The 22,501-nt window shown below is 41.3% G+C and overlaps 1 protein-coding gene across 4 annotated transcripts in view; it reads left to right on the top strand.

The window, feature by feature from the left end:
* Positions 1 to 22,501, top strand: part of LOC139540693 (26S proteasome non-ATPase regulatory subunit 1-like) — a 103,463-nt gene that overhangs the window by 56,004 nt on the left and 24,958 nt on the right. For 3 of the 4 annotated variants that reach the window (XM_071344559.1, XM_071344560.1, XM_071344558.1), the window contains 2 exons: positions 11,541 to 11,657; positions 13,324 to 13,426. In XM_071344559.1, coding sequence (XP_071200660.1) covers positions 11,541 to 11,657; positions 13,324 to 13,426 — 220 coding nt within the window. Of the gene's footprint in view, positions 1 to 11,540; positions 11,658 to 13,323; positions 13,427 to 15,599; positions 15,733 to 22,501 lie in introns of all 4 variants that reach the window. The other variant, XR_011668256.1, reaches the window with a different exon arrangement.

Raw genomic sequence — 22,501 nt, 5'->3', positions numbered from 1 at the left:
CCCCAACGAACACCTCACACAAAACAGAAGACAAGCCCGCACAAACAGAAGCGGGCTAAACGAACTTAAATAACACCACCCTAACAACCAAACAATGAACAGGTGAAAACAATTAGACAAAACCAAACGAAAAAGGAAAAAGGGATCGGTGGCAGCTAGTAGACCGGCGACGACGACCGCCGAGCGCCACCCGAACGGGAAGGGGAGCCACCTTCGGTAATATTCGTGACAAAAACAAGAGAATGGAATATAATTGGATAAATTACAAAAAAGATTAGTTGATGCAGCCACCACTCGCGTGTGGATCGCTAATTGTTTTTATTTTTTTTGTTCTCCCCCCCAAAAAATTGATCTTGTCTCATCGCTGCTACTCCCCAATGGGTTCGGGATAGGCGAAAGTGGAGTCATGTGTCCTCCGAAACTCTTTAACGCTCTTTAACACCCACCAGCTTAACCCGGAAGCCAGCCGCACCAATGTGTCAGAGGAAACGCTTTTCAAGTGGCTACCGGGGTCAGACGGGGTCAGACTGCAGGCACCCGGCCCGCCACAATGAGTCACTAGAGGGCGATGACCCAATCGGAATTGCCGATTAATTATTTTTGGACACCGATTTGGCCGTTTAAAAAAAAAAAAAAAAACCTTTACACCTTTATTTTACTAGGTAAGTCAGTTAAAAACACATTCTTATTTTCAATGACGGCCTAGGAACGGTGGGTTAACTGCCTTGTTCAGGGGCAGAACGACAGATTTTTACCTTGTCAGTTCGGGCATTCAATCTTGCAACCTTACGGTTAACTAGTCCAACGCTCTAACCACCTGCCTTACATTGCACTCCACGAGGAGCCTGCCTGTTACGCGAATGCAGTAATAAGCCAAGGTAAGTTGCTAGCTAGCATTAAACTTATCTTATAAAAAACAATCAATTAATCATAATCACTAGTTTAACTACACATGGTTGATGATATTACTAGCTTATCTAGCATCTCCTGCGTTGCATATAATCGATGCGGTGCGCATTCGCGAAAAAGGACTGTCGTTGCTCCAACGTGTACCTAACCATAAACATCAATGCCTTTCTTAAAATCAATACACAAGTATATATTTTTAAACCTGCATATTTAGTTAATATTGCCTGCTAACATGAATTTCTTTTAACTAGGGATATTGTGTCACTTCTCTTGCAACAGAGTCAGGGTATATGCAGCAGTTTGGGCCGCCTGGCTCGTTGTGAACTGTGTGAAGACTATTTCTTCCTAACAAAGACAGCCAACTTCGCCAAACGGGGGATGATTTAACAACAAAAAAAATCGTTACACGACTGTACCTAACCATAAACATCAATGCCTTTCTTAAAATCAATACACAGAAGTATATATTTTTTTACCTGCATATTTGGCTAAAAGAAATCCAGGTTAGCAGGCAATATTAACCAGGTGAAATTGTGTCACTTCTCTTTCGTTCATTGCACACAGAGTCAGTGTATATGCAACAGTTTGGGCCGGCAGTTTGGGCCGCCTCGTTGCGTACTAATTTGCCAGAATTTTACGTAATTATGACATAACATTGAAGGTTGTGCAATGTAACAGGAATATTTAGACTTATGGATGCCACTCGTTAGATAAAATACGTAACGGTTCCGTATTTCACTGAAAGAATAAACGTTTTGTTTTCGAGATGATAGTTTCCGGATTTGACCATATTAATGACCTAAGGCTCGTATTTCTGTGTGTTATTATATTATAATTAAGTCTATGATTTGATAGAGCAGTCTGACTGAGCGATGGTGGGCACCAGCAGGCTCGTAAGCATTCATTCAAACAGCACTTTCGTGCGTTTTGCCAGCAGCTCGTCTTAAGCTTCAAGCATTGCACTGTTTGACTTCAAGCCTATCAACTCCCGAGATTAGGCTGATGTAACCGATGTGAAATGGCTTGCTAGTTAGCGGTGTGCGCGCTAATAGCGTTTCAGACGTCACTCGCTCTGAGACTTGGAGTAGTTGTTCCCCTTGCTCTGCATGGGTAAAGCTGCTTCGAGGGTGGCTGTTGTCGATGTGTTCCTGGTTCGAGCCCAGGTAGGAGCAAGGAGAGGGACAGAAGCTATACTGTTACACTGGCAATACTAAAGTGCCTATAAGAACATCCAATAGTCAAAGGTATATGAAATACAAATCGTATAGAGAGAAATAGTTCTATAATTCCTATAATAACTACAACCTAAAACTTCTTACCTGGGAATATTGAAGCCTCATGTTAAAAGGAACCATCAGCTTTCATATGTTCTCATGTTCTGAGCAAGGAACTTAAATGTTAGCTTTCTTACATGGCACATATTTCACTTTTACTTTCTTCTCCAACACTTTGTTTTTGCATTAATTAAACCAAATTGAACATATTTCATTATTTATTAGAGTATAAATTGATTTTATTCATGTATTATATTAAGTTAAAATAAGTGTTCATTCAGTGTTGTAATTGTCATTATTACAAATAAATTAAAATAATTGGCCGATTTTAATCGGTATCGGCTTTTTTTGGTTCTCCAATAATCGGTATCGACGTTGAAAAATCATAATCGGTCGACCTCTACAATGTAGCCTAACATCGCTTGCAAACTGAACTTATGTGAGATTTGTTTCACTATAGAAGCATTGGTCCTCTTTAATTTTCATTCAAGGTTCATATCAAAATATTTCCAGGCATATCGGATGGTCTCCTCTCCTATAACAGTCACGCCAAGCATAGGGTTGCTGTAAGAATGAAATGGGAAAATAATATATCTGTGAAGAAACTATGAAATAATTCCCCAATAACTTCTGATATATATATTTGCATACGTTTGATGTATATATCTATAACATGAATAGTGACCACATCCCTTCCCCGAAAATACATTTAAATGTTGTTTTAATGTGATGTTAATTTCTTCTCCACCCTGCTCCATGTGTTCCATTTCAAATTTGGCTCCCAGTGGGACTTTACTTCCGGACTATTATGACACATCTGGCAGTTCATTCTCTGTATGTTCCTATACCCTCTGTAGCCTCTGTCCGAGTTTTCAGTGCCAAAAATATCATGAATGAATGACACTGAAGTAAGCAAATGTGTGATTACTTTTCGAAAAGAGTAATACAGTGCATTCGGAAAGAATTCAGACCCCTTGACTTTTTCCATATTTTGTTACGTTACAGCCTTATTCTAAAATGGATAAAATTATTTTTTCCCCCTCATCGATCTACACACAATACCCCATAATGACAAAGCAAAAACTGTTTTTTAGAAATGTTTGCAAAATAAAGAAATACCATATTTACATATGTATTTACATTCCCTTTGCTATGAGACTCGAAATTGAGTTCTGGTGCATCCTGTTTCCATTGATCCTCCTTGATGTTTCTACAACTTGATTGGAGTCCACCTGTGTTCATTTCGGAAAGGCACTAACCTGTCTATATAAGGTCCCACAGTTGGCAGTGCATGTCAGAGCAAAAATCAAGCTATGATGTCGAAGGAATTGTCCATAGAGCTCCGACACAGGATTGTGTCGAGGCACAGATCTGGGGAAGGGTACCAAAAAATGTCTGCAGCATTGAAGGTCCCCAAGAACACAGTGTCCTCCATCATTCTTAAATGGAAGAAGTTTGGAACCACCAAGACTTTTCCTAGAGCTTGCCGCCTAGCCAAACTGAGCAATCGGGGGAGAAGGCCCTTGGTCAGGGAGGTGACCAAAACACTGATGGTCACTCAGACAGAACTCCAGAGTTCCTCTGTGGAGATGGGAGAACCTTTCAGAAGGACAACCATCTCTGCGGCACTCCACCAATCAGGCCTTTATGGTAGAGTGGCCAGAGGGAAGCCACTCCTCAGTTAAAGAAAGGCACATGACAGCCCACTTGGAGTTTGCCAAAAGGCACCTAAATACTCTCAGACCATGAGTAACAAGATTCTCTAGTCTGATGAAACCTAGATTGAACTATTTAGCCTGAATGCCAAGCGGCACGTCTGGAGGAAACCAGGCACCATCCCTTCGCTGCAAAAGGTGCTTCAACAAAGTACTGACTTAGTGCTGAGTTATGTAAATGGAATATTTCAATTTTTGCAAACATTTCTAAACCTGTTTTTGCTTTCTTATTGATGTATTGTGTATAGCTTGATGAAGGGAAAAAACGATTTAATCAATTTTAGAATAAGGCTGTAACGTAACAAAATGTGGAACAAGTCAAGGGGTCTGGAAACTTTCTGAATAAACTGTTCAAGTCTAATAAATGATATAGAAAGGGAATGAATGAGAAGGTATACATTTTGCGCAACTCAGGAGGAGTTTGGTTTAATGTTTGGTTGGTATATCGCCACTGGTGGTCAGGGATCTAGGGGAGGGAGAAGAGGCCATCCTCTTCACCCTCGTCTTACCAAAGTAGCAAGGACCCTTCAGCACACAAAAAAGGGAATCATGAATGGAAGGGAATTAAAGTTAAAGTTCTCAATCAGCTTGCAGGTGACAAAAATACATTTCATTATTGAAAGGTTTTTACTCTAACATTTGAACATGTAACGTAATTTCATATCTGATAGTCCATATATGAAATAATGTGTGACTAAGTAGCAAAGTTACGAACCAGCTAACCTTAGACCAGAGGGGTATCCTACAAAGCAAGCTAGATCTACTCAGGGTTTTCGTCATGTGAAGCTTCAGTTAGTTTCACATGAAGCTCCGGCTTCATCCGTACTATGACGGTTGATATTGCTCGTCCGCCTGCTGCTAACTCTAGCAGGCTTGTAACGGCGTGTGCATTTAACACAAGGCTAATCAAACTCCGAACTCTTCATTGAGACAATGCTGAAACATCAATCCATGGGTGAGTCAGTACCATATTTTCATTTGTGCCGAAATCAAAATGAAAGACAAGTAATCTTGCAAATTCTGCAGGCTGTGGTGTGAATTAGGCTTTTAGAAGTGCCATCTTTATTATTTATCGTTAATGCCGTGTTGTGTGCTTATCAATGCACAAGCACCTTTTTTCCCACTCTTATCAATATTTATTTATTAAGTCATACAAAAGTTGCATTGAGTGAAGTTTAAAATACATTCTGTCATTACAAAATATGTAATGGGAAATATCTTAACATTACTAATTTCTATCACAAAAAAACATTTGATTAATAAAATATTAAATCAGTCATCTTCAAATGATGGTGACAGTGGCGACCCATCATTCAGGGCAGGTGGGGCAGAGCCCTACCTGTTTAGCTAAAGAAATATACAGTACTAGTGAAAATTTGGACACACCTACTCAAGTTTTTAAAAACAATGTTCTACATTGAAGACATCAAAACTATGAATTAACACATTTGGAATCATGTAGTGACCAAAAACATGTTAAACAAATCAAAATATAAAAAATGCCTTGAGGACAGCTTTGCACACTCTTGGCATTCTCTCAACCAGCTCCACCTGGAATGATTTTTTGAAGGAGTTCCCACATGTGCTGAGCACTTGTTGGCTGCTTTTCCTTCATTTTGGGGTCCAACTCATCCCAAACCATCTCAATTGGGTTGAGGTCGTGTGATTGTGGAGGCCAGGTCATCTGATGCAGCACTCCATCACTCTCCTTCTTGGTCAATTAGCCCTTACACAGCCTGGACATGTTGGGTCATTGTCCTGTTGAAAAAAAATGATAGTCCCTCTAAGCGCAAACCAGATGAATGTCGTATCGCTGCAGAATCGCTGCGGATTTGGTGGTGCGCATGTAGCCTAAAGCCTGTTTTAGAGAGATGTAATCATCAAATATTGTAAGTGCTTTCATTGTCTGCTTATAAACCCCCTTTTTATCCTACGGTTCTGACTTAGTCAATACTGTAAGAACGGTCCATGTTCTGAATTCTGTCGCTGTACATTTCAAAAGTGCTGAACAAATAGTTATATTGACCACGTCCATCTTAGCTCGCTCATTAATGTCTTAATCGATAATAATGATTGCCTCTTATCAGCTCATCGTTCCCATGACAAAGTTTGTACATCTCATATGTCAGTAGAAACCACATTTGTTTAAGCAAGTCAGCTATGTTTTTTTTTTTTTAAGGCAGTAAATGAGGCTGAATTAACTGTTTCGCTGACCGACAAGGCTCCGCTGATAGCAAGGTGTAGCGGTGGTGCGTATTCACTCCATGGTGCTGAAAAGAAAGCTTTGCTGTTGGGACAGCTTTATATTATATACCACCCTGCATACCACTGCTGGCTTGCTTCTGAAGCTAAGCAGGGTTGGTCCTGGTCAGTCCCTGGACGGGAGACCAGTTGCTGCTGGAAGTGGTGTTGGAGGGCCAGTAGGAGGCACTCTTTCCTCTGGTCTAAAAGTATCCCAGTGCCCCAGGGCAGTGATTGCGGACACTGCCCTGTGTAGGGTGCCGTCTTTCGGACGGGACGTTAAAACGGGTGTCCTGACTCTCTGAGGTCATTAAAGATCCCATGGCACTTATCGTAAGAGTAGGGGTGTTAACCCCGGTGTCCTGGCTAAATTCCCAATCTGGCCCTCAAACCATCACGGTCACCTAATAATCCCCAGTTTACAATTGGCTCTTTCATCCCCCTCTCCCCTGTAACTATTCCCCAGGTCGTTGCTGCAAATGAGAACGTGTTCTCAGTCAACTTACCTGGTAAAATAACAGATAAATAAAATAAAATATTGGCCCTAACAGTTTGTGGGCACCGTTTGTCACCGTTATAGTGCAATTAATGTGCTGTGTAGTGGCTTTGCTGGCATGCTTCTAAGAAGAAACTGAGTTTTTAGGAATCATATCACAGATAAACCGACACATTATGAGATATTAGCTAGCTATATAGTTAGCTAGCTAGTTGTTATAAATGACTATATATGGGATCATAACGTTACATTATACTGGTAATATAGCAGTCCTGCAGATGTTCTCTCTTCCTGGCTTGCTAGCTACAGCAGCTTCATATCTAATCACTAGCCAGTTCGTTTTAGCTAGCTCTAGCTCAGGCCTGGGCAATTATTTTCCATGGAGGGCCACATTAGAATATATTTTTGCCATCGTGGGCCAGAATCCTATTACAGGATTATACATCATGTGTATGACTGTGTTGACAGATATATCTACTGTAAATCACGTCCAGATATGCTACTTTTTAACATGCACAGAAATAAACCACATCCATGTTCTCCTTTTTGGTAGGTATTTGCATTATTAAACATGCAATGAACTACACGAAGGGAAAAGTACACTGTGCATTCAGCACCACGGACAGAACTCTTGTTAACCGGTCTGCACAAAAACACAAGAAAGAGAGAGCTCAATATTACATTTAAACTACTCAATCAGTGTGAGGAGTGAAGTCCCTGATGGGCATTGACTAGAGCAGTGAAGTCCGGTATAGTTTCTGATGTCGCTATGTGCAGGATTGGTGAGAGTCCGTAAGAGATGATCTGTGCCTTGACTTGTTATATTTCATCACTGAAAATGTCTGTTCACATACATAGGTTGACCCAAACAGTACAAAAATCTTCTGAGCATTACTTCTAATCTTTGGAAAGTTTTGTTCATCGAGAAATGCATAGAACCTCGTCAGTGACATTGTTTTTAAATAGTTCTCCAATCACTGCATCAGACTGAAGATTGATAAGCTCATGTTGGGAGCGTTATCCACATTGAAGGTGAAAGGAGAGGAAACCAACAAACTCACCGTTCAAAGCACGCAGCGGAGACGTATACTTCTCCCGCTGGTCATCTGATAGGGAACAGACTAGTAGTGTCGGAAGGTGGGTGAGATTGTTGGCTTGTACTTGGCGGGTCAGGAGGAGTAATTTTCCCTTGAAGACTTTGACAAGGTTGTATATCTGATGTGCAAAAAGGCCCTTTTAGTTTGGAATTCAATTCATTCATGAGGGCCATACTGTCCACGGTGATGGCAAAATCAGCCAACCATTATGTATCTTGCAGTTGAGGGAAATCCACATATTTTCCTTTCATTTGCAAGAACTCGGCAATCTCCGACTTCAAGCACCACACCCTTTTTAAGCACCTTTCCCAAAGTCAGGCATCTCACGTTTGTGTGGTAGGGGAGATCTGCATGATCCGACTGTCTCTTCCAACAGTGAGACAAACTGCCTGTGGTTTAAAGATTTTGCTCTTATGAAGTTTACCACTTTAGTGACTATGTAAAACATGGTTCATTTTCGGAACACATTTACAGAGCACCTCCAGATGAATAATGCAATGCAGAAAAATAATTTTCTGATCTGGGTTCAGCTCTGCTACTTGCACTTGTATCCTTTTGAAAAGGCCAATGTTTTTTCCTGTCAAGTTTGGGCTGGATAACCTTTCAAAACTCAGTCCCAGCTTTGCCGCACACTCCTCCAATAAATCTTTCCCTGTGGTTGTGCTCTTCATTGACTGCACTGAAGCAAGCTCCTCTGTAATTTCAAAGTCTAGGGTTATGCCTCTTAACCTCTCTAGGGTGTGTGGGACGGTAGCGTCTCACCTCGTCAACAGCCAGTGAAACTGCAGGGCGCCAAATTCAAAACAACAGAAATCCCATAATTAAAATTCCTCAAACATACATGTATTTTACACCATTTTAAAGATACAATTGTTGTAAATCCAGCCACAGTGTCCGATTTCAAAAAGGCTTTACGTCGAAAGCAAACCAAACGATTATGGTAGGTCAGAGCCAAGTCACAGAAAAACACAGCCATTTTTTCAGCCAAAGAGAAGAGTCACAAAAATCAGAAATAGAGATAAAATTAATCACTAACCTTTGATGATCTTCATCAGATGACACTCATAGGACTTCATGTTACACAATACATGTATGTTTTGTTCGGTAAAGTTCATATTTATATCCAAAAATCTGAGTTTACATTGGCGCGTTATGTTCAGTAGTTCCAAAACATCCGGTGATTTTGCAGAGAGCCACATCAATTTACAGAAATAGTCATCATAAATGTTGATGAAAATACAAGTGTTATACATGGAATCCACTTCTCCTTAATGCAACCGCTGTGTCAGATAACAAAAAAACTTTACGGAAAAAGCAAACCATGCAATAACCTGAGTACGGCGCTCAGACGACAAATCAACCCAAAGACATATCTGCCATGTTGGAGTCAACAGAAGTCAGAAATAGCATTATAAATATGAACTTACCTTTGATCTTCATCAGAATGCACTCCCAGGAATCCCAGTTCCACAATAAATGTTTGTTTTGTTCGATTGTGTCCAAATTCCTCCTTGTTGTTCGCGTGTTCAGTACACAATCTAAACTCACGACGCGTGGGCAGGTCTAGGCAAAAGTTCAGACGAAAAGTCATATTACAGCCCGTAGAAACATGTCAAACTAAGTATAGAATCAATCTTTAGGATGTTTTTAACATAAATCTTCAATAATATTCCAACCGGAGAATTCCTTTGTCTTCAGAAATGCGATGGAACAGAGCTCTCTCTCGCATGGTCAGCGCATGTTCAGCTCATGGCAGACCTTACTCAATCCCCTCTCATTCGGCCCCACTTCACAGTAGAAGCATCAAACAAGGTTCTAAAGACTGTTGACATCTAGTGGAAGCCTTGGGAAGTGCAACATGACCCAATTTCCACTGTATCTAGGATAAGCAAAGAGTTGAAAAACTAAAAACCTCAGATTTCCCACTTCCTGGTTGGATTTTTTTCTCAGGTTTTACCAAATCTACTAATAATATGCATATCCTAGCATCTGGGCCTGAGTAGCAGGCAGTTTACTCTGGGCACGCTTTTCATCCGGACGTGAAAATACTGCCCCCTACCCCAAAGAAGTTAAGAATATCAACAACTGTGTCTTGTCACGTGCATCACTGCTCTCATCCAGGGCCAAGGAGAAATGGGTGAACTCCTTTACCTTTCAACTGTTGTTCCATGTTCTCTGCGATGTCCTCAACACATTTTCAAACAGCTCTTTCTTGTTGGGGCAAAGTATTGCTGCAGAGTCAATTAAACATTATTTAATGATTTCGCCCTCAGCGAATGGCTTGCTATGTTTTTAGCAATTTTGTGGGACAGTACATAGCTAGCTCTCGCAATTCTGTTTGCTGAATGCAGTTTTGTGAAAAGTCCTTGCTTCTTTTCCAACTGAGAAACTTCTCTGCTCAGAAGACATATTCCTATATTTTTCTGCATGCTTCATCTGGAGGTGTTGCTCTCTTTGCACACTAAGCACACAGCTTTCTCTGATACCTCAAAGAAATATTTCGATGTCCACTCTTGTTGGAACAGCCTACATTCATTGTCTACCCACCTTAAAACTTTTTTTTATTTTTTATCCTGTCCCACAGGCGGTGGGAGTTAAATCGTTACACAAAGGCGAGTATTGGGCTTTTAAAATGAATAACAAATACGTTTTTCGAAACTTTACTATTGCAAATTCTTTGATCTGAGCATGATTCCGTGGCCCGTGTTGAATCTTGTCCTGTGCCGCATGTGTCCCCCGGGCCTGCCTTTGCCCAGGCATGCTCTAGCGCATACCTAATGACAAATGCTTTTTAAATTGTCAATATGAGCATTTGACTTTGTGCCGTTGTCAATGAAACAATTACATCAAAAAGACAAGAGAAGACCTAAATCAGGTAGTCTAGCTAGCTACCTTGTCTCGTTTAGGCTGATTCAGTAATTGTCTAACGTTACTCGGCTTGTTATCAATTTATTTTTTTATCACAGACTCATCGGAAAAGTGCTCATATAATTCACATAAAAACAGATTGTATACAGTTTCTTACCTTAATATTGTTGTTCTGATCTCCATTGCAGAGCTGTAAAAGATGTGAGAAACATTTCTGGTCTAGTAGAGGTGTGGCAGCATTCACTTTCAGTCTCCGTGCAAAAATTCACAATTTGCTCAGTCCTACCAATGACTCATTGGCATCAGTTGTTACTATGACAATTCAAGATGGCGCTACCCATACCTCTAATAGTAAATGCTCACAATCAAAATACAAAAAATGCAGATGTTTCCATGTTAAATGCACTTGTTTCGTATTAGTAGATTGAATACATCTCTTTGCTTAGCTTTACTTTCTAAAGTGTTTTCAATCTTTGAATCTGATAGAGATCTCAAGTGTAGGCCTCATCTTGGGTCCTCACTGCTGAAGTTTGCCCTGGCACAGCTGAGCCCGCCCTTCCTCAGAAGCCCCTGGTATCTTGTGCCAAGCGGCTGAGCTGGCACCCTCTGCCAGGCTTACTTCTTAATACCCAGGAGAGCGCTGGTCCAAACACTGGCCTAGAAGTTCCTAACTGGACTGAGAGAGCTCACTGTTTACCCACCTGAGTCTCTTCTCCCTTAAGGAGCTGGGGCTTATCCTCCTGTAGAACAGCAAAGTACTGTGCTCGTACTTAGCGAGTAGCACCCAACTTTATCTATGTATTTATTTGGAGTCTAAACAACACAATAACCTCGTCTTGAGGATTTACCTGTTTTCTGTTCAAGTTGTCATCTAGGTATTTGTTTAGTTTGTGTATTGTATTATCATTGAAAAGTTATTTTGTTCTTTCTCTCTTCTCAGGAGGCCATCAACCTGCTGGAGCCCATGACTAATGACCCGGTGAACTATGTGAGACAGGGCGCCCTCATCTCATCAGCCCTCATCATGATCCAGCAGACCGAGGTCACCTGTCCCAAGGTGAGTGGAAGTGAAACAGTCCATCCCATTCACAGCCCGCATTTAGGAGAGAAATTGGCGACCAGTAACTTTGTTATTCACTGACTTTAATATATCTTCGTTGTATGGCTGATGGTGGAATTATCTGTTTGCATGGTATGCTACTGTAGCCTATTGAAATGTTCTCAACATTGTCTAGAATGTTACTTTTCGTTGCCTGGTCTTGCTAGATTGACATATCTTAAATACATTTTTTAACCGTTTGTTTTTTTTGTTGGTGGGGTGGGCGTGCAAAAAATTATGCGGGTTATGTTGCTATGTGGACCAGTCTTCTGCGCTGTCATGCAGACTGCTGTTTTTGTGATATACTTTTTCATAATGACAAAGACAAGTTTTATGTCGGACAACAAAAATAGAATGTTCATGATTTAATCCATGCCTAAGACGGTAAGATGAAAGGCGATGTTGATACTGAGGGGTTGGCGAGACTTTGAAATACCTTACCGCAATCATGACTATGCTGGTTGGCGGAAATAAAAGTACAGGCTTTGACGCCAGTAATACCTTTCAGATATAAAGAAAAGGTGGCAGGTTTTCGGTTCTGTTTGAAAGGGATATCAGTCAGCAGAGGGTAGGAAAGGGAAGGGTGGGGAGGCTAGCTAAAAGGAGCTGCTCTCTCTCCCCGTTTTTGCACAACAAGCTCTGTCACAGCCGTTTAAGAAATGCCAGACTCATTTTCAAAGCGTCCTCTGGTCTCGGCCTGTAGCTCAACAGCCTTTGAGCTCGGGGTGGTGTGAAAGATTGTGCAAGAGACTCTCATTTTAAATTGGAAACTGCAGGAGGCACAACACGTGTGCCTGTGTAATTTTCAGCGTCTTTACAGATTTTGTTTGGTGTGCTCTGTCATTGGTGATGGTGGCATGGCAGCTAGCGTGACAGTGCGGCGGGTGTGTCAGTACACCTTGGGCATGCAGGTTGTTTATGTAGGCCTACACTGCCATACTGTTATGGACTGCCCGCCTGCTGTTTTTTTTTTCTCTGCACACTTTTATTTTGTGCCCCACACACGGTACATATGTGCCAATAACGTAAACGCACATGCTCAACTAAACTTTTCTTTCATACACACTCTGGGTTATTTCGTTGCATGACATTTTTTATGATTGAAGCCACGCTGTCATTAATTGCGGTGGGCCTGTTTTAAATGTGAAGCCACACTGATATTTTCAAGTGTTCTCGAGACAGGAAGGCGATTCGGTGCAGTTGTGTTAAATCGTGTTCGTCGAGTGTGTGCTTCGGTGCCTCACACTCCCAGGTGGGCCACTTACTTTACAAAACTCATTTTTTAAATATCTTACATGGAATTATTAATGGTAATGTTTTAACCATATAACCCTTCTTATATATTTATTATCGAGAAGTGTGGCTAGTGAGTTTTTAACCAGCTAATAGTGGCTCTCACTTCACGTCAGTTCCAAATGTGGGCCTTGGCATGCATATTGACTTTATCAAAGCCAAAGTGACGTTGGTAGCCAAAAGGTTTCCCATATGCAGCTGAAAAACCAGACAACAAAGAACTTAAGTATATTTCATCGAATACGAGTGCTAGATTGTAATGTGGAGGCCCACCAAATAAACTGAACAATGAGTTTGAGTCATAATGGTTTTTGTTGCTTTCCCGGCACAGGTGAACCAGTTCCGGCAGCTCTACTCCAAGGTCATCAATGACAAGCATGATGACGTCATGGCCAAGTTCGGGGCCATCCTGGCCCAGGGCATCCTGGATGCAGGTCAGTCTTGTGTCAAGTGTGTTTGACTGATATTTGGTGGCAGCGGTGGGATTTCTTCAGAAAACTTGTGGGTGTATCTGTTTGTCTGCTCTTTAGGGAAAGTGTGCCTGCGTGCGTGCGTGTGTGTGTGTGTTGGTAAGATTTACAAGGGGTCCAGTTCCAGCCGCCCCTCAGGGCTTGACCACCCCTGTGTCCTGTGATTTTCCCCGACTTCCTTCTCTGGAAGCGATCATGCTACGATGCATTAGCACCTGGCTGTTCAGCACTGAAAACAGCCACATGACTCTTGATATTACTGTTAGTCTGACGGTGTGTGTGTGTGTGTGTGTGTGTGTGTGTGTGTTCGCCAGGGTTTCCGTTAGCCGTTAGTGCTGAGATTAACCAAAATGTCAATGTTTTTTTTGTGGTTATTAAACAACTAATTGACCGACGTCAATTAGTTGGATACACTTTTACGTCTGCTACGTTAAGTTAGATGATACACACAGGCCACATGAGAGGAATGTTCACAACACAACAACAGGCAAGAGGGTTGGAGAAAGTTTGAAAGTATGTCTGATCTACTTTGAAAAACGAGTAAAAATTATTGTCAGACAGCTCTGCATCATACTTAGACAGGCTAACCTAGCTAAATAGGATAACTAAAGACAGTACAGTATGGGGAAAACAGAGAGACTGTAATGTTAGATGGTTGGCTGGCTGCTACTGCCTGAGTAGAGATCAGATGATGACTAAGGAATCAACAATTATGAAGTCATCAAATAAAACTAAGTAATATACACAACTGAAATATTTGATTATTTCGATGGAATATTTTCAATGTTTTGGCAATTGAATGTTCAATGTTTTTGGTTTTGGAATTTCTATTAAAAAGCTCTAATAATTTTAATGTCATTATTTCATAATGCATTTAATGTTTAAAATATTAATAGAAATCGAAAACCGTGATGTTTTTATAATTGCACCTAAACCGACCGGCCTAAAAAAGCACATCAGTCATCACTATTATCTCGCTTTTGGACAGAAAATCTATAAATGAAAAGCCGATAAATAAAATAAAACTGATGTCGGCCAAAAATAATTATTTTTTGCCTATTCATTGATGGAAATACCAGTCAATGTAAATGCATTTGACCAGTCAAAATTGGTCTATAGGTTTATAATTTAGTGGAATTAAATTGGCGGGTGTGTATTTTCGTTAGTCATTATGTTTATCACACAGAATACATATACAGAGCCTATGATGAGCAGAAATCTGTTAGACAGCGCGAGAGCTGCTGCTACAGCTTCATAAACAGCTCATTTGTCTGGAGTGAAACGTGTATTTAAAAGACCAATCATTGCATAACAATTCTAAATGCAATCGTGTGTTAAAGTGGAAGAGAAGAGGACTGGCCACCCCTCATAGCCTGGTTCCTCTCTAGGTTTCTTCCTAGGTTTTGGCCTTTCTAGGGAGTTTTTCCTAGCCACCGTGCTTCTACACCTGCATTGCTTGCTGTTTGGGGTTTTAGGCTGGGTTTCTGTACAGCACTTCGAGATATTAGCTGATGTACGAAGGGCTATATAAAATAAACTTGATTTGATTTAACTTCTTGGAACTATAGGGGGTGCTGTTCCGCATTAGCATATTTGGGTCTCCAAATTAAACTGCCTCGTGCTAAATTCTTGATCGTACAATATGCATATTATTGTTATTATTGGATAGAAAACACCTTCTAGTTTCTATAGAAGTTGGAATTTTGTCTCTGAGTGGTACAGAACAATATCTACAGCACTTTTCATGACAGGGGTCAGATTCCAGAAATTTTTACCCCTGATCTGGAGTCTGTTTTTAAGGTGACTGTGAATGCTATGAAGAAACCGACACTGCCTACGTCTTCCTCTGGGTGTCTGTACGTCATCACGTTTTGAATGGAGTCGATTGCACAATCACAGCCCATATAAAACCACAAAACGTGGGATGACCCCTCTCTCTCTCCGCGCGCCACAGGCAAGATGGACTTCGGACCTGCCTCATTCCAAATCGTTATGTAACTAGGTCTAGTTCTCCGGTCATGTTTTCAGTCGTTATAGTTGTTAAAAACATCATAATGTAGTTAATTTGAACCGTTTTATAGCAATTTATATCCGTTTAGTGCGATTCTGAGGAATTTATTTGTCGTGCACTTTTTAGCTTTGGAAACGTTTCGGGGTGTCGGTCGTTGGTGGTGGACATTTCGAAGGACAGAGGACATCTATCGACCAAAAGACGTTTATAACATAGAAAGGATACATTGCCCAAGATTCTGATGGAAGATCAGCTCAAAGTAAGCAATATTTAATATGATAAATCGCTGTTCTGTCGAAATATTTTAAACGCATATTTCGCCATTTTGTTTGGTATAGCTTCACTTGGCGAACCCTGTATTGAAAAGTAAGGATAATTTTAAAAATGTAAATCAGCGGTTGCATTAAGAACTAATTTGTCTTTCGATTCCTGTCAACCCTGTATTTTTTAGTCAAGTATATGATTAGCTTTCGATTAAACTAGATCACTCTGAAAGCTGACGTTCCTCATTTTGAGGCTTGAGTTGTGACTATTTCCATTGTATAACCACGGTTTTGTATGGCTAAATATGCACCTTTTCGAACAAACTGTATATGTATGTTGTAAAATGATGTTACAGGAGTGTCATCGGAAGAATTCTGAGAAGGTTAGTGAAAAAATTAATATATTTTGGCGGTGATTACGTTATAGCGCTCTTTGGCTGGAATCGATGCTCTGGTAACGTTTGCACATGTGGTATGCTAACTTATCGATTTATTGTGTTTTCGCTGAAAAACGCTTAGAAAATCTGAAATATGGTCTGAAATCACAAGAACTGGGTCTTTCCATTGCTATGCTTTGTCTATTTTTATGAAATGTTTTATGATGAGTAAATTGGTCATACACGTTGCTCTATCTAGTATTTCTAGTCGATTTGTGATGGTCGGTGCAATTGTAAACTGTGATTTCTACCTGAAATATGCACTTTTTTCTAACAAAAACTATCCTATACCATGAATATGTTATCAGACTGTCATCTGATGGTTTTTTTTATAGGTTATTGGCTATCAATATCTTAGTTGAGCCGAATTGGTGATAGCACCTGAAGGAGTAAGAAACTGATGGAGTTAGAATAGTGGTGTATTTTGCTAACGTGTTTAGCTAATAGATTTACATATTTTGTCTTCCCTGTAAAACATTTTAAAAATCTGAAATGGTGGCTTTATTCACAAGATCTGTATCTTTCATCTGGTGTCTTGGACTTGTGATTTAATGATATTTAGATGCTACTATCTACTTGTGAAGCTATGCTAGCTATGCTAATCAGTGTGTGGGGGGGGTGGGGGGTGATCCCGGACCCGGGGTAGAGGCTCGTGAAAGGTTAAACAGTTTTGATGGCCACGATTTAAAAATATATTTTTTTTTTTATTTCTCAACTGGTAATTGAAGCAAGCTTTCCATTTGCCATTCAAGTGCATATAGGCAACGGTAGGCAGGCTTCAGTGCGTCACACACCACTTTGCAATGAGGTGGAGGCAGTATGCATTTTTAACATACACTAAATTGTTTGAAACCTGAATGTTTTACTTCATATTATGATGCATGTCTTACCTTGCTTAAAAGTCAAATCCGACCATAGAAACGGGGAGGCAATTATTTCATAGACTTCCATATGTCATTAGCCTATTTCTCTCATGTTCTATAGACTGTTTGGCTATTTAGCAACAAAACTGACGCATGCTCAACTATGGGGCAAAACAGACTGGGTTAGCTTAGATTGTTGACTTCATGTAAGCTATATTTCGTGTCTAATGTTTATTGAAAACATAAATACATTTGCAGAATGAGCACTTGCTGTCTCTCAAATACATCGTTAAAGTTGTTGGTTAGCTAGCGAATTGTAGCCATATTAGCGTTGATATGAAATCAATGGAAGCGCGCACGTCGTTTTCGTGACGTTGTAAGCTAACCCATCTAATGGTTTTCAAGTCCACTTTCTTTCATTGTCCACTAGCCAAAGGTACAATCATACACTGCTCAAAAAAATAAAGGGAACACTTAAACAACACAATGTAACTCCAAGTCAATCACACTTCTATGAAATCAAACTGTCCACTTAGGAAGCAACACTGATTGACAATACATTTCACATGCTGTTGTGCAAATGGAATAGACAAAAGGTGGAAATTATAGGCAATTAGCAAGACACCCCCAAAAAAGGAGTGATTCTGCAGGTGGTGACCACAGACCACTTCTCAATTCCTATGCTTCCTGGCTGATGTTTTGGTCACTTTTGAATGCTGGCGGTGCTCTCACTCTAGTGGTAGCATGAGACGGAGTCTACAACCCACACAAGTGGCTCAGGTAGTGCAGTTCATCCAGGATGGCACATCAATGCGAGCTGTGGCAAAAAGGTTTGCTGTGTCTGTCAGCGTAGTGTCCAGAGCATGGAGGTGCTACCAGGAGACAGGCCGGTACATCAGGAGACGTGGAGGAGGCCGTAGGAGGGCAACAACCCAGCAGCAGGACCGCTACCTCCGCCTTTGTGCAAGGAGGTGCACTGCCAGAGCCCTGCAAAATGACCTCCAGCAGGCCACAAATGTGCATGTGTCAGCATATGGTCTCACAAGGGGTCTGAGGATCTCATCTCGGTACCTAATGGCAGTCAGGCTACCTCTGGCGAGCACATGGAGGGCTGTGCGGCCCCACAAAGAAATGCCACCCCACACCATGACTGACCCACCGCCAAACCGGTCATGCTGGAGGATGTTGCAGGCAGCAGAACATTCTCCACGGCGTCTCCAGACTCTGTCACGTCTGTCACATGTGCTCAGGTGCTCAGTGTGAACCTGCTTTCATCTGTGAAGAGCACAGGGCGCCAGTGGCGAATTTGCCAATCTTGGTGTTCTCTGGCAAATGCCAAACGTCCTGCACGGTGTTGGGCTGTAAGCACAACCCCCACCTGTGGACGTCGGGCCCTCATACCACCCTCATGGAGTCTGTTTCTGACCGTTTGAGCAGACACATGCACATTTGTGGCCTGCTGGAGGTCATTTTGCAGGGCTCTGGCAGTGCACCTCCTTGCACAAAGGCGGAGGTAGCGGTCCTGCTGCTGGGTTGTTGCCCTCCTACGGCCTCCTCCACGTCTCCTGATGTACTGGCCTGTCTCCTGGTAGCACCTCCATGCTCTGGACACTATGCTGACAGACACAGCAAACCTTTTTGCCACAGCTCGCATTGATGTGCCATCCTGGATGAACTGCACTACCTGAGCCACTTGTGTGGGTTGTAGACTCCGTCTCATGCTACCACTAGAGTGAGAGCACCGCCAGCATTCAAAAGTGACCAAAACATCAGCCAGGAAGCATAGGAACTGAGAAGTTGTCTGTGGTCACCACCTGCAGAATCACTCCTTTTTTGGGGGTGTCTTGCTAATTGCCTATAATTTCCACCTTTTGTCTATTCCATTTGCACAACAGCATGTGAAATTTATTGTCAATCAGTGTTGCTTCCTAAGTGGACAGTTTGATTTCACAGAAGTGTGATTGACTTGGAGTTACATTGTGTTGTTTAAGTGTTCCCTTTATTTTTTTGAGCAGTGTAGTTATATTAGCAACCCATGCTAGTTGTTGCATCTTAAGCTCTCCCCTCTTTCTAAATTTCCAACAGATATTTTGATCTCTGTCACATGAAACTGCTGGCGTGTGCTTTTGACAAAAGGGTTTTCCCGCTAATTGCATTATGGAATGAACATTCCCATGTAGCCTACTGCCTTCTGCGCATTGCTGTACGTATAATGTGAAGAAATAATAGTTAATCAACATTTTAAGCTCAACGTTCTGATCTGTTGCATCAGCCTCATTGCTTTAAAATATATACAGTGCATTCAGACCTCTTGACTTTTCCCACATTTTGTTAGCCTTATTCTAAAATGGATTGAATAGTTTTTTCCCCCTCGTCAATCTACACACAATACATCATAATGGCTAAGCAATAAAACTTTTAGTGATTTTTTTTGTTGCAAATATATAAAAAATGTACTCAGTGCTGGGGGGGGGGGGGGGTGTAACTAAATCAACAAAGCCACCAGTTTCACTAAATCACATTGATTTCTCTTAATCCCAGGCCAAGGGCCTCGCTAACGTTTCCATTAGTCATTTTAGCGTAACAAGCTTTTAAAAGTGAAAAGGGAACAAATGTCAGTAAAACAATGACCTGGCACGGCTAGTATAAGAAGAGTGGGTGGTGTTTGCTGTGATTAGGCGGTCAAGGGCTGGGGGTGCAGAGTTAGAATAATGGACTGCCATTGCCCTCTGGGAGACAAATACGGAGAGGAGGATGGGGGGAGTCGGAGGAAGAGGTGCAGAGGAGTATCAGGATGAAGGGAAAAGCAGGGTGATTGGAATCAGTGTTGGGAGAAGGGGAGGTCCTTCCCCATATAAATAATGTAAAAAGTCCTTTCAAAACGAGTTACTTTGGAGGAATCATTCGATTTAAAATACATTGTTACACTGGAAATGGTTCCAATGTAAAATCAGATCAGACAATAGTGGTTAAATCACGTGCCGCTTCAGCCCAGTTTTTTTCTATGTAATTACAGTGATGATGACTTGTGGGTTATTTAATTCCTTTATTTTGACATCTGAAATGGTGCCTCCTAATGCCCCGAACAAATGGATTTTGTCGCCAGAGTGACTCACAGATTCGAGTTGCTGCGCCTAAATTAGTGTCACACAAGTCTCTTTAAAACTTAAGACGCCTCTGGAAGGAGGGGTATGCTCTGTTTTTGTCAACCTATATGGGAATCCAATTGTAATTTTCCTAGGAGGGGACTTCTTTTCCCAGAATCCATAGGTGTTATGTGATTACTAGCTAGATCAACTTCCATTTTTTTTTTGTGGTGGCATAAGGTCCTTCGGCAGTACAGAGCAGAGGGATTTCTTTAGAAAGTTGCCCTGGATAAGAGCATCTTCTACATTATAAAAAAAATATTTAAAAAAAATACGTTTTGGAGGAGCTTTGAGAACTGAATACATGAACAGACACTGAAAAGCTTCACATTTAGGGCCGAGATTAAAAGGAGTATAATTCTACGTAATGAATGAGGGAATGTCTGGCGAGACAGAGGGAACGGTTGGGTGTGTGGTTTCTTTGCGAGAGCTGCTTTCGAAGGCTAAACCCTCGGTAATGAGCGCCAGAGATCATGAAATGGAACCCTAATGGTTTCCGCCTGTCACATTTCATATGATTATCCAACCCCACTCATAACTTAAGACTAATACTCCACATCTGAAATGAAAGTGGTACACCAGAAGTGAAGTGATGGTTCTTTAGGTGGAAGCTGCCTTTACAGTACTCAACACATAGCCTTTCTGCCTGCCTCAACACATGGATGTGTATCTGGGAGCAGTGGCCTGACGGTTAAGGGTAGTAGAGTGAGAGGAAGAGGCGATAGTGTGTTATCTGGTTAACGATCCCATATTAAGATCTTGTCTGGGCGGTCTAATGCGACAGAAAACAGAGGGGACTCGGGAGTTCTTTATCTTGGCAGGAGAATGGGGGCTCCCGGTTTGATCTTGTCTGTTGCTGTAGTGGCACGGATCGGCTAAAAGCATTTATGGGAACACAAATATTGCAAAAGACTAACCCTACTGCAGTATGAGTGCAATATAGGCTCCTTTACTATAATGTGACACACACACAAAGTGCACATGCACAGCATAATTCTGATTTACACTTGTTGCCAGTGTTAAATTTGACTAAGTATTCTTCAAAATGAAACAAGGCTTGGTTGTGTATACACCCGCACCTGATGTGTATTTAGACAGCATTTAACACATAGAGGGACCTGCTGGTCTCTATCGAGGTAATACACAAGGCCCAATGTTAGCAGTGTGACGTATGCCTTTCTGCTCCAGCCTGTGTTTGGGGTATGCGTATACACATCTGTGAGTGTGTGTGTGTGTGTGTCAAGTGTTTGATGTGCAACTCTCTGGGACCCCACACACAAACACAAATGTAGACTGTATGCTTGCACGCACACACAAAAGCGCTCACTGTACCCTTGCGCGCACACCAGGGTTTACAGACGTTTGACTGAAAGCATTTTTATTTCACGGACATTTGAGAAATTTACTGGACCCATATGAGCAACGTGGGCATCCACCCACGGTGCTCAGAATGACAGAAATAGTGCAGATTGTAGATTCCATCAATGTAATTGTCGGCATCATTTCCAATCCCCCATATATTTATGTAAATGTGCTAATTAAATTTGCTAACATTTCTAAAAACCTGTTTTTGCTTTATCTGTGTTTGTGTGGAGATCAGGACTGCACAATTATTTTTCATGGAGGGTCACATTAGAATATATTTTTGCCATCGCGGGCCAGAATCCTATTACAGGATTATACATCATGTGTATGACTGTGTTGACAGATATATCTACTGTAAATCACGTCCAGATATGCTACTTTTTAACATGCACAGAAATAAACCACATCCATGTTCTCCTTTTGGTAGGTATTTTCATTATTAAACATGCAATGAACTACACGGAGGGAAAAGTACACTGCATTTAGCACCACGGACAGAATTCTTGTTAACAGGTATGCACAAAACACAGAGGAAGCTCAACATTACATTTAAACTACTCAATCAGTGTGAGGAGTGAAGTCTCTGATGGGCATTGACTAGAGCAGTGAAGTCCGTATGCGCAGGATTGGTGAGAGTCCGTAAGAGATGATCTGTGCCTTGACTTGTTATATTTCATCACTGAAAATGTCTGTTCACATACATAGGTTGACCCAAACAGTACAAAAATCTTCTGAGCATTACTCCTAATCTTTGGAAAGTTTGGTTCATCGAGAGATGCATAGAACCTCGTCAGTGACATTGTTTTTGAATAGTTCTCCAATCACTGCATCAGACTGAAGATCGATAAGCTCAAGTTGCAGATCAGTGGGAGCGTTATCCACATTGAAGGTGAAAGGAGAGGAAACCAACAGCATGTCATTTTCCAACACTTTGAAATCCTCAAAACGACGAGA

Source organism: Salvelinus alpinus, chromosome 16, assembly GCF_045679555.1.
Source record: "Salvelinus alpinus chromosome 16, SLU_Salpinus.1, whole genome shotgun sequence".
Taxonomy (NCBI): domain Eukaryota; kingdom Metazoa; phylum Chordata; class Actinopteri; order Salmoniformes; family Salmonidae; genus Salvelinus; species Salvelinus alpinus.
Note: the sequence above shows the minus strand (reverse complement) of the source record. Positions and strands in the feature narration are given on the sequence as shown.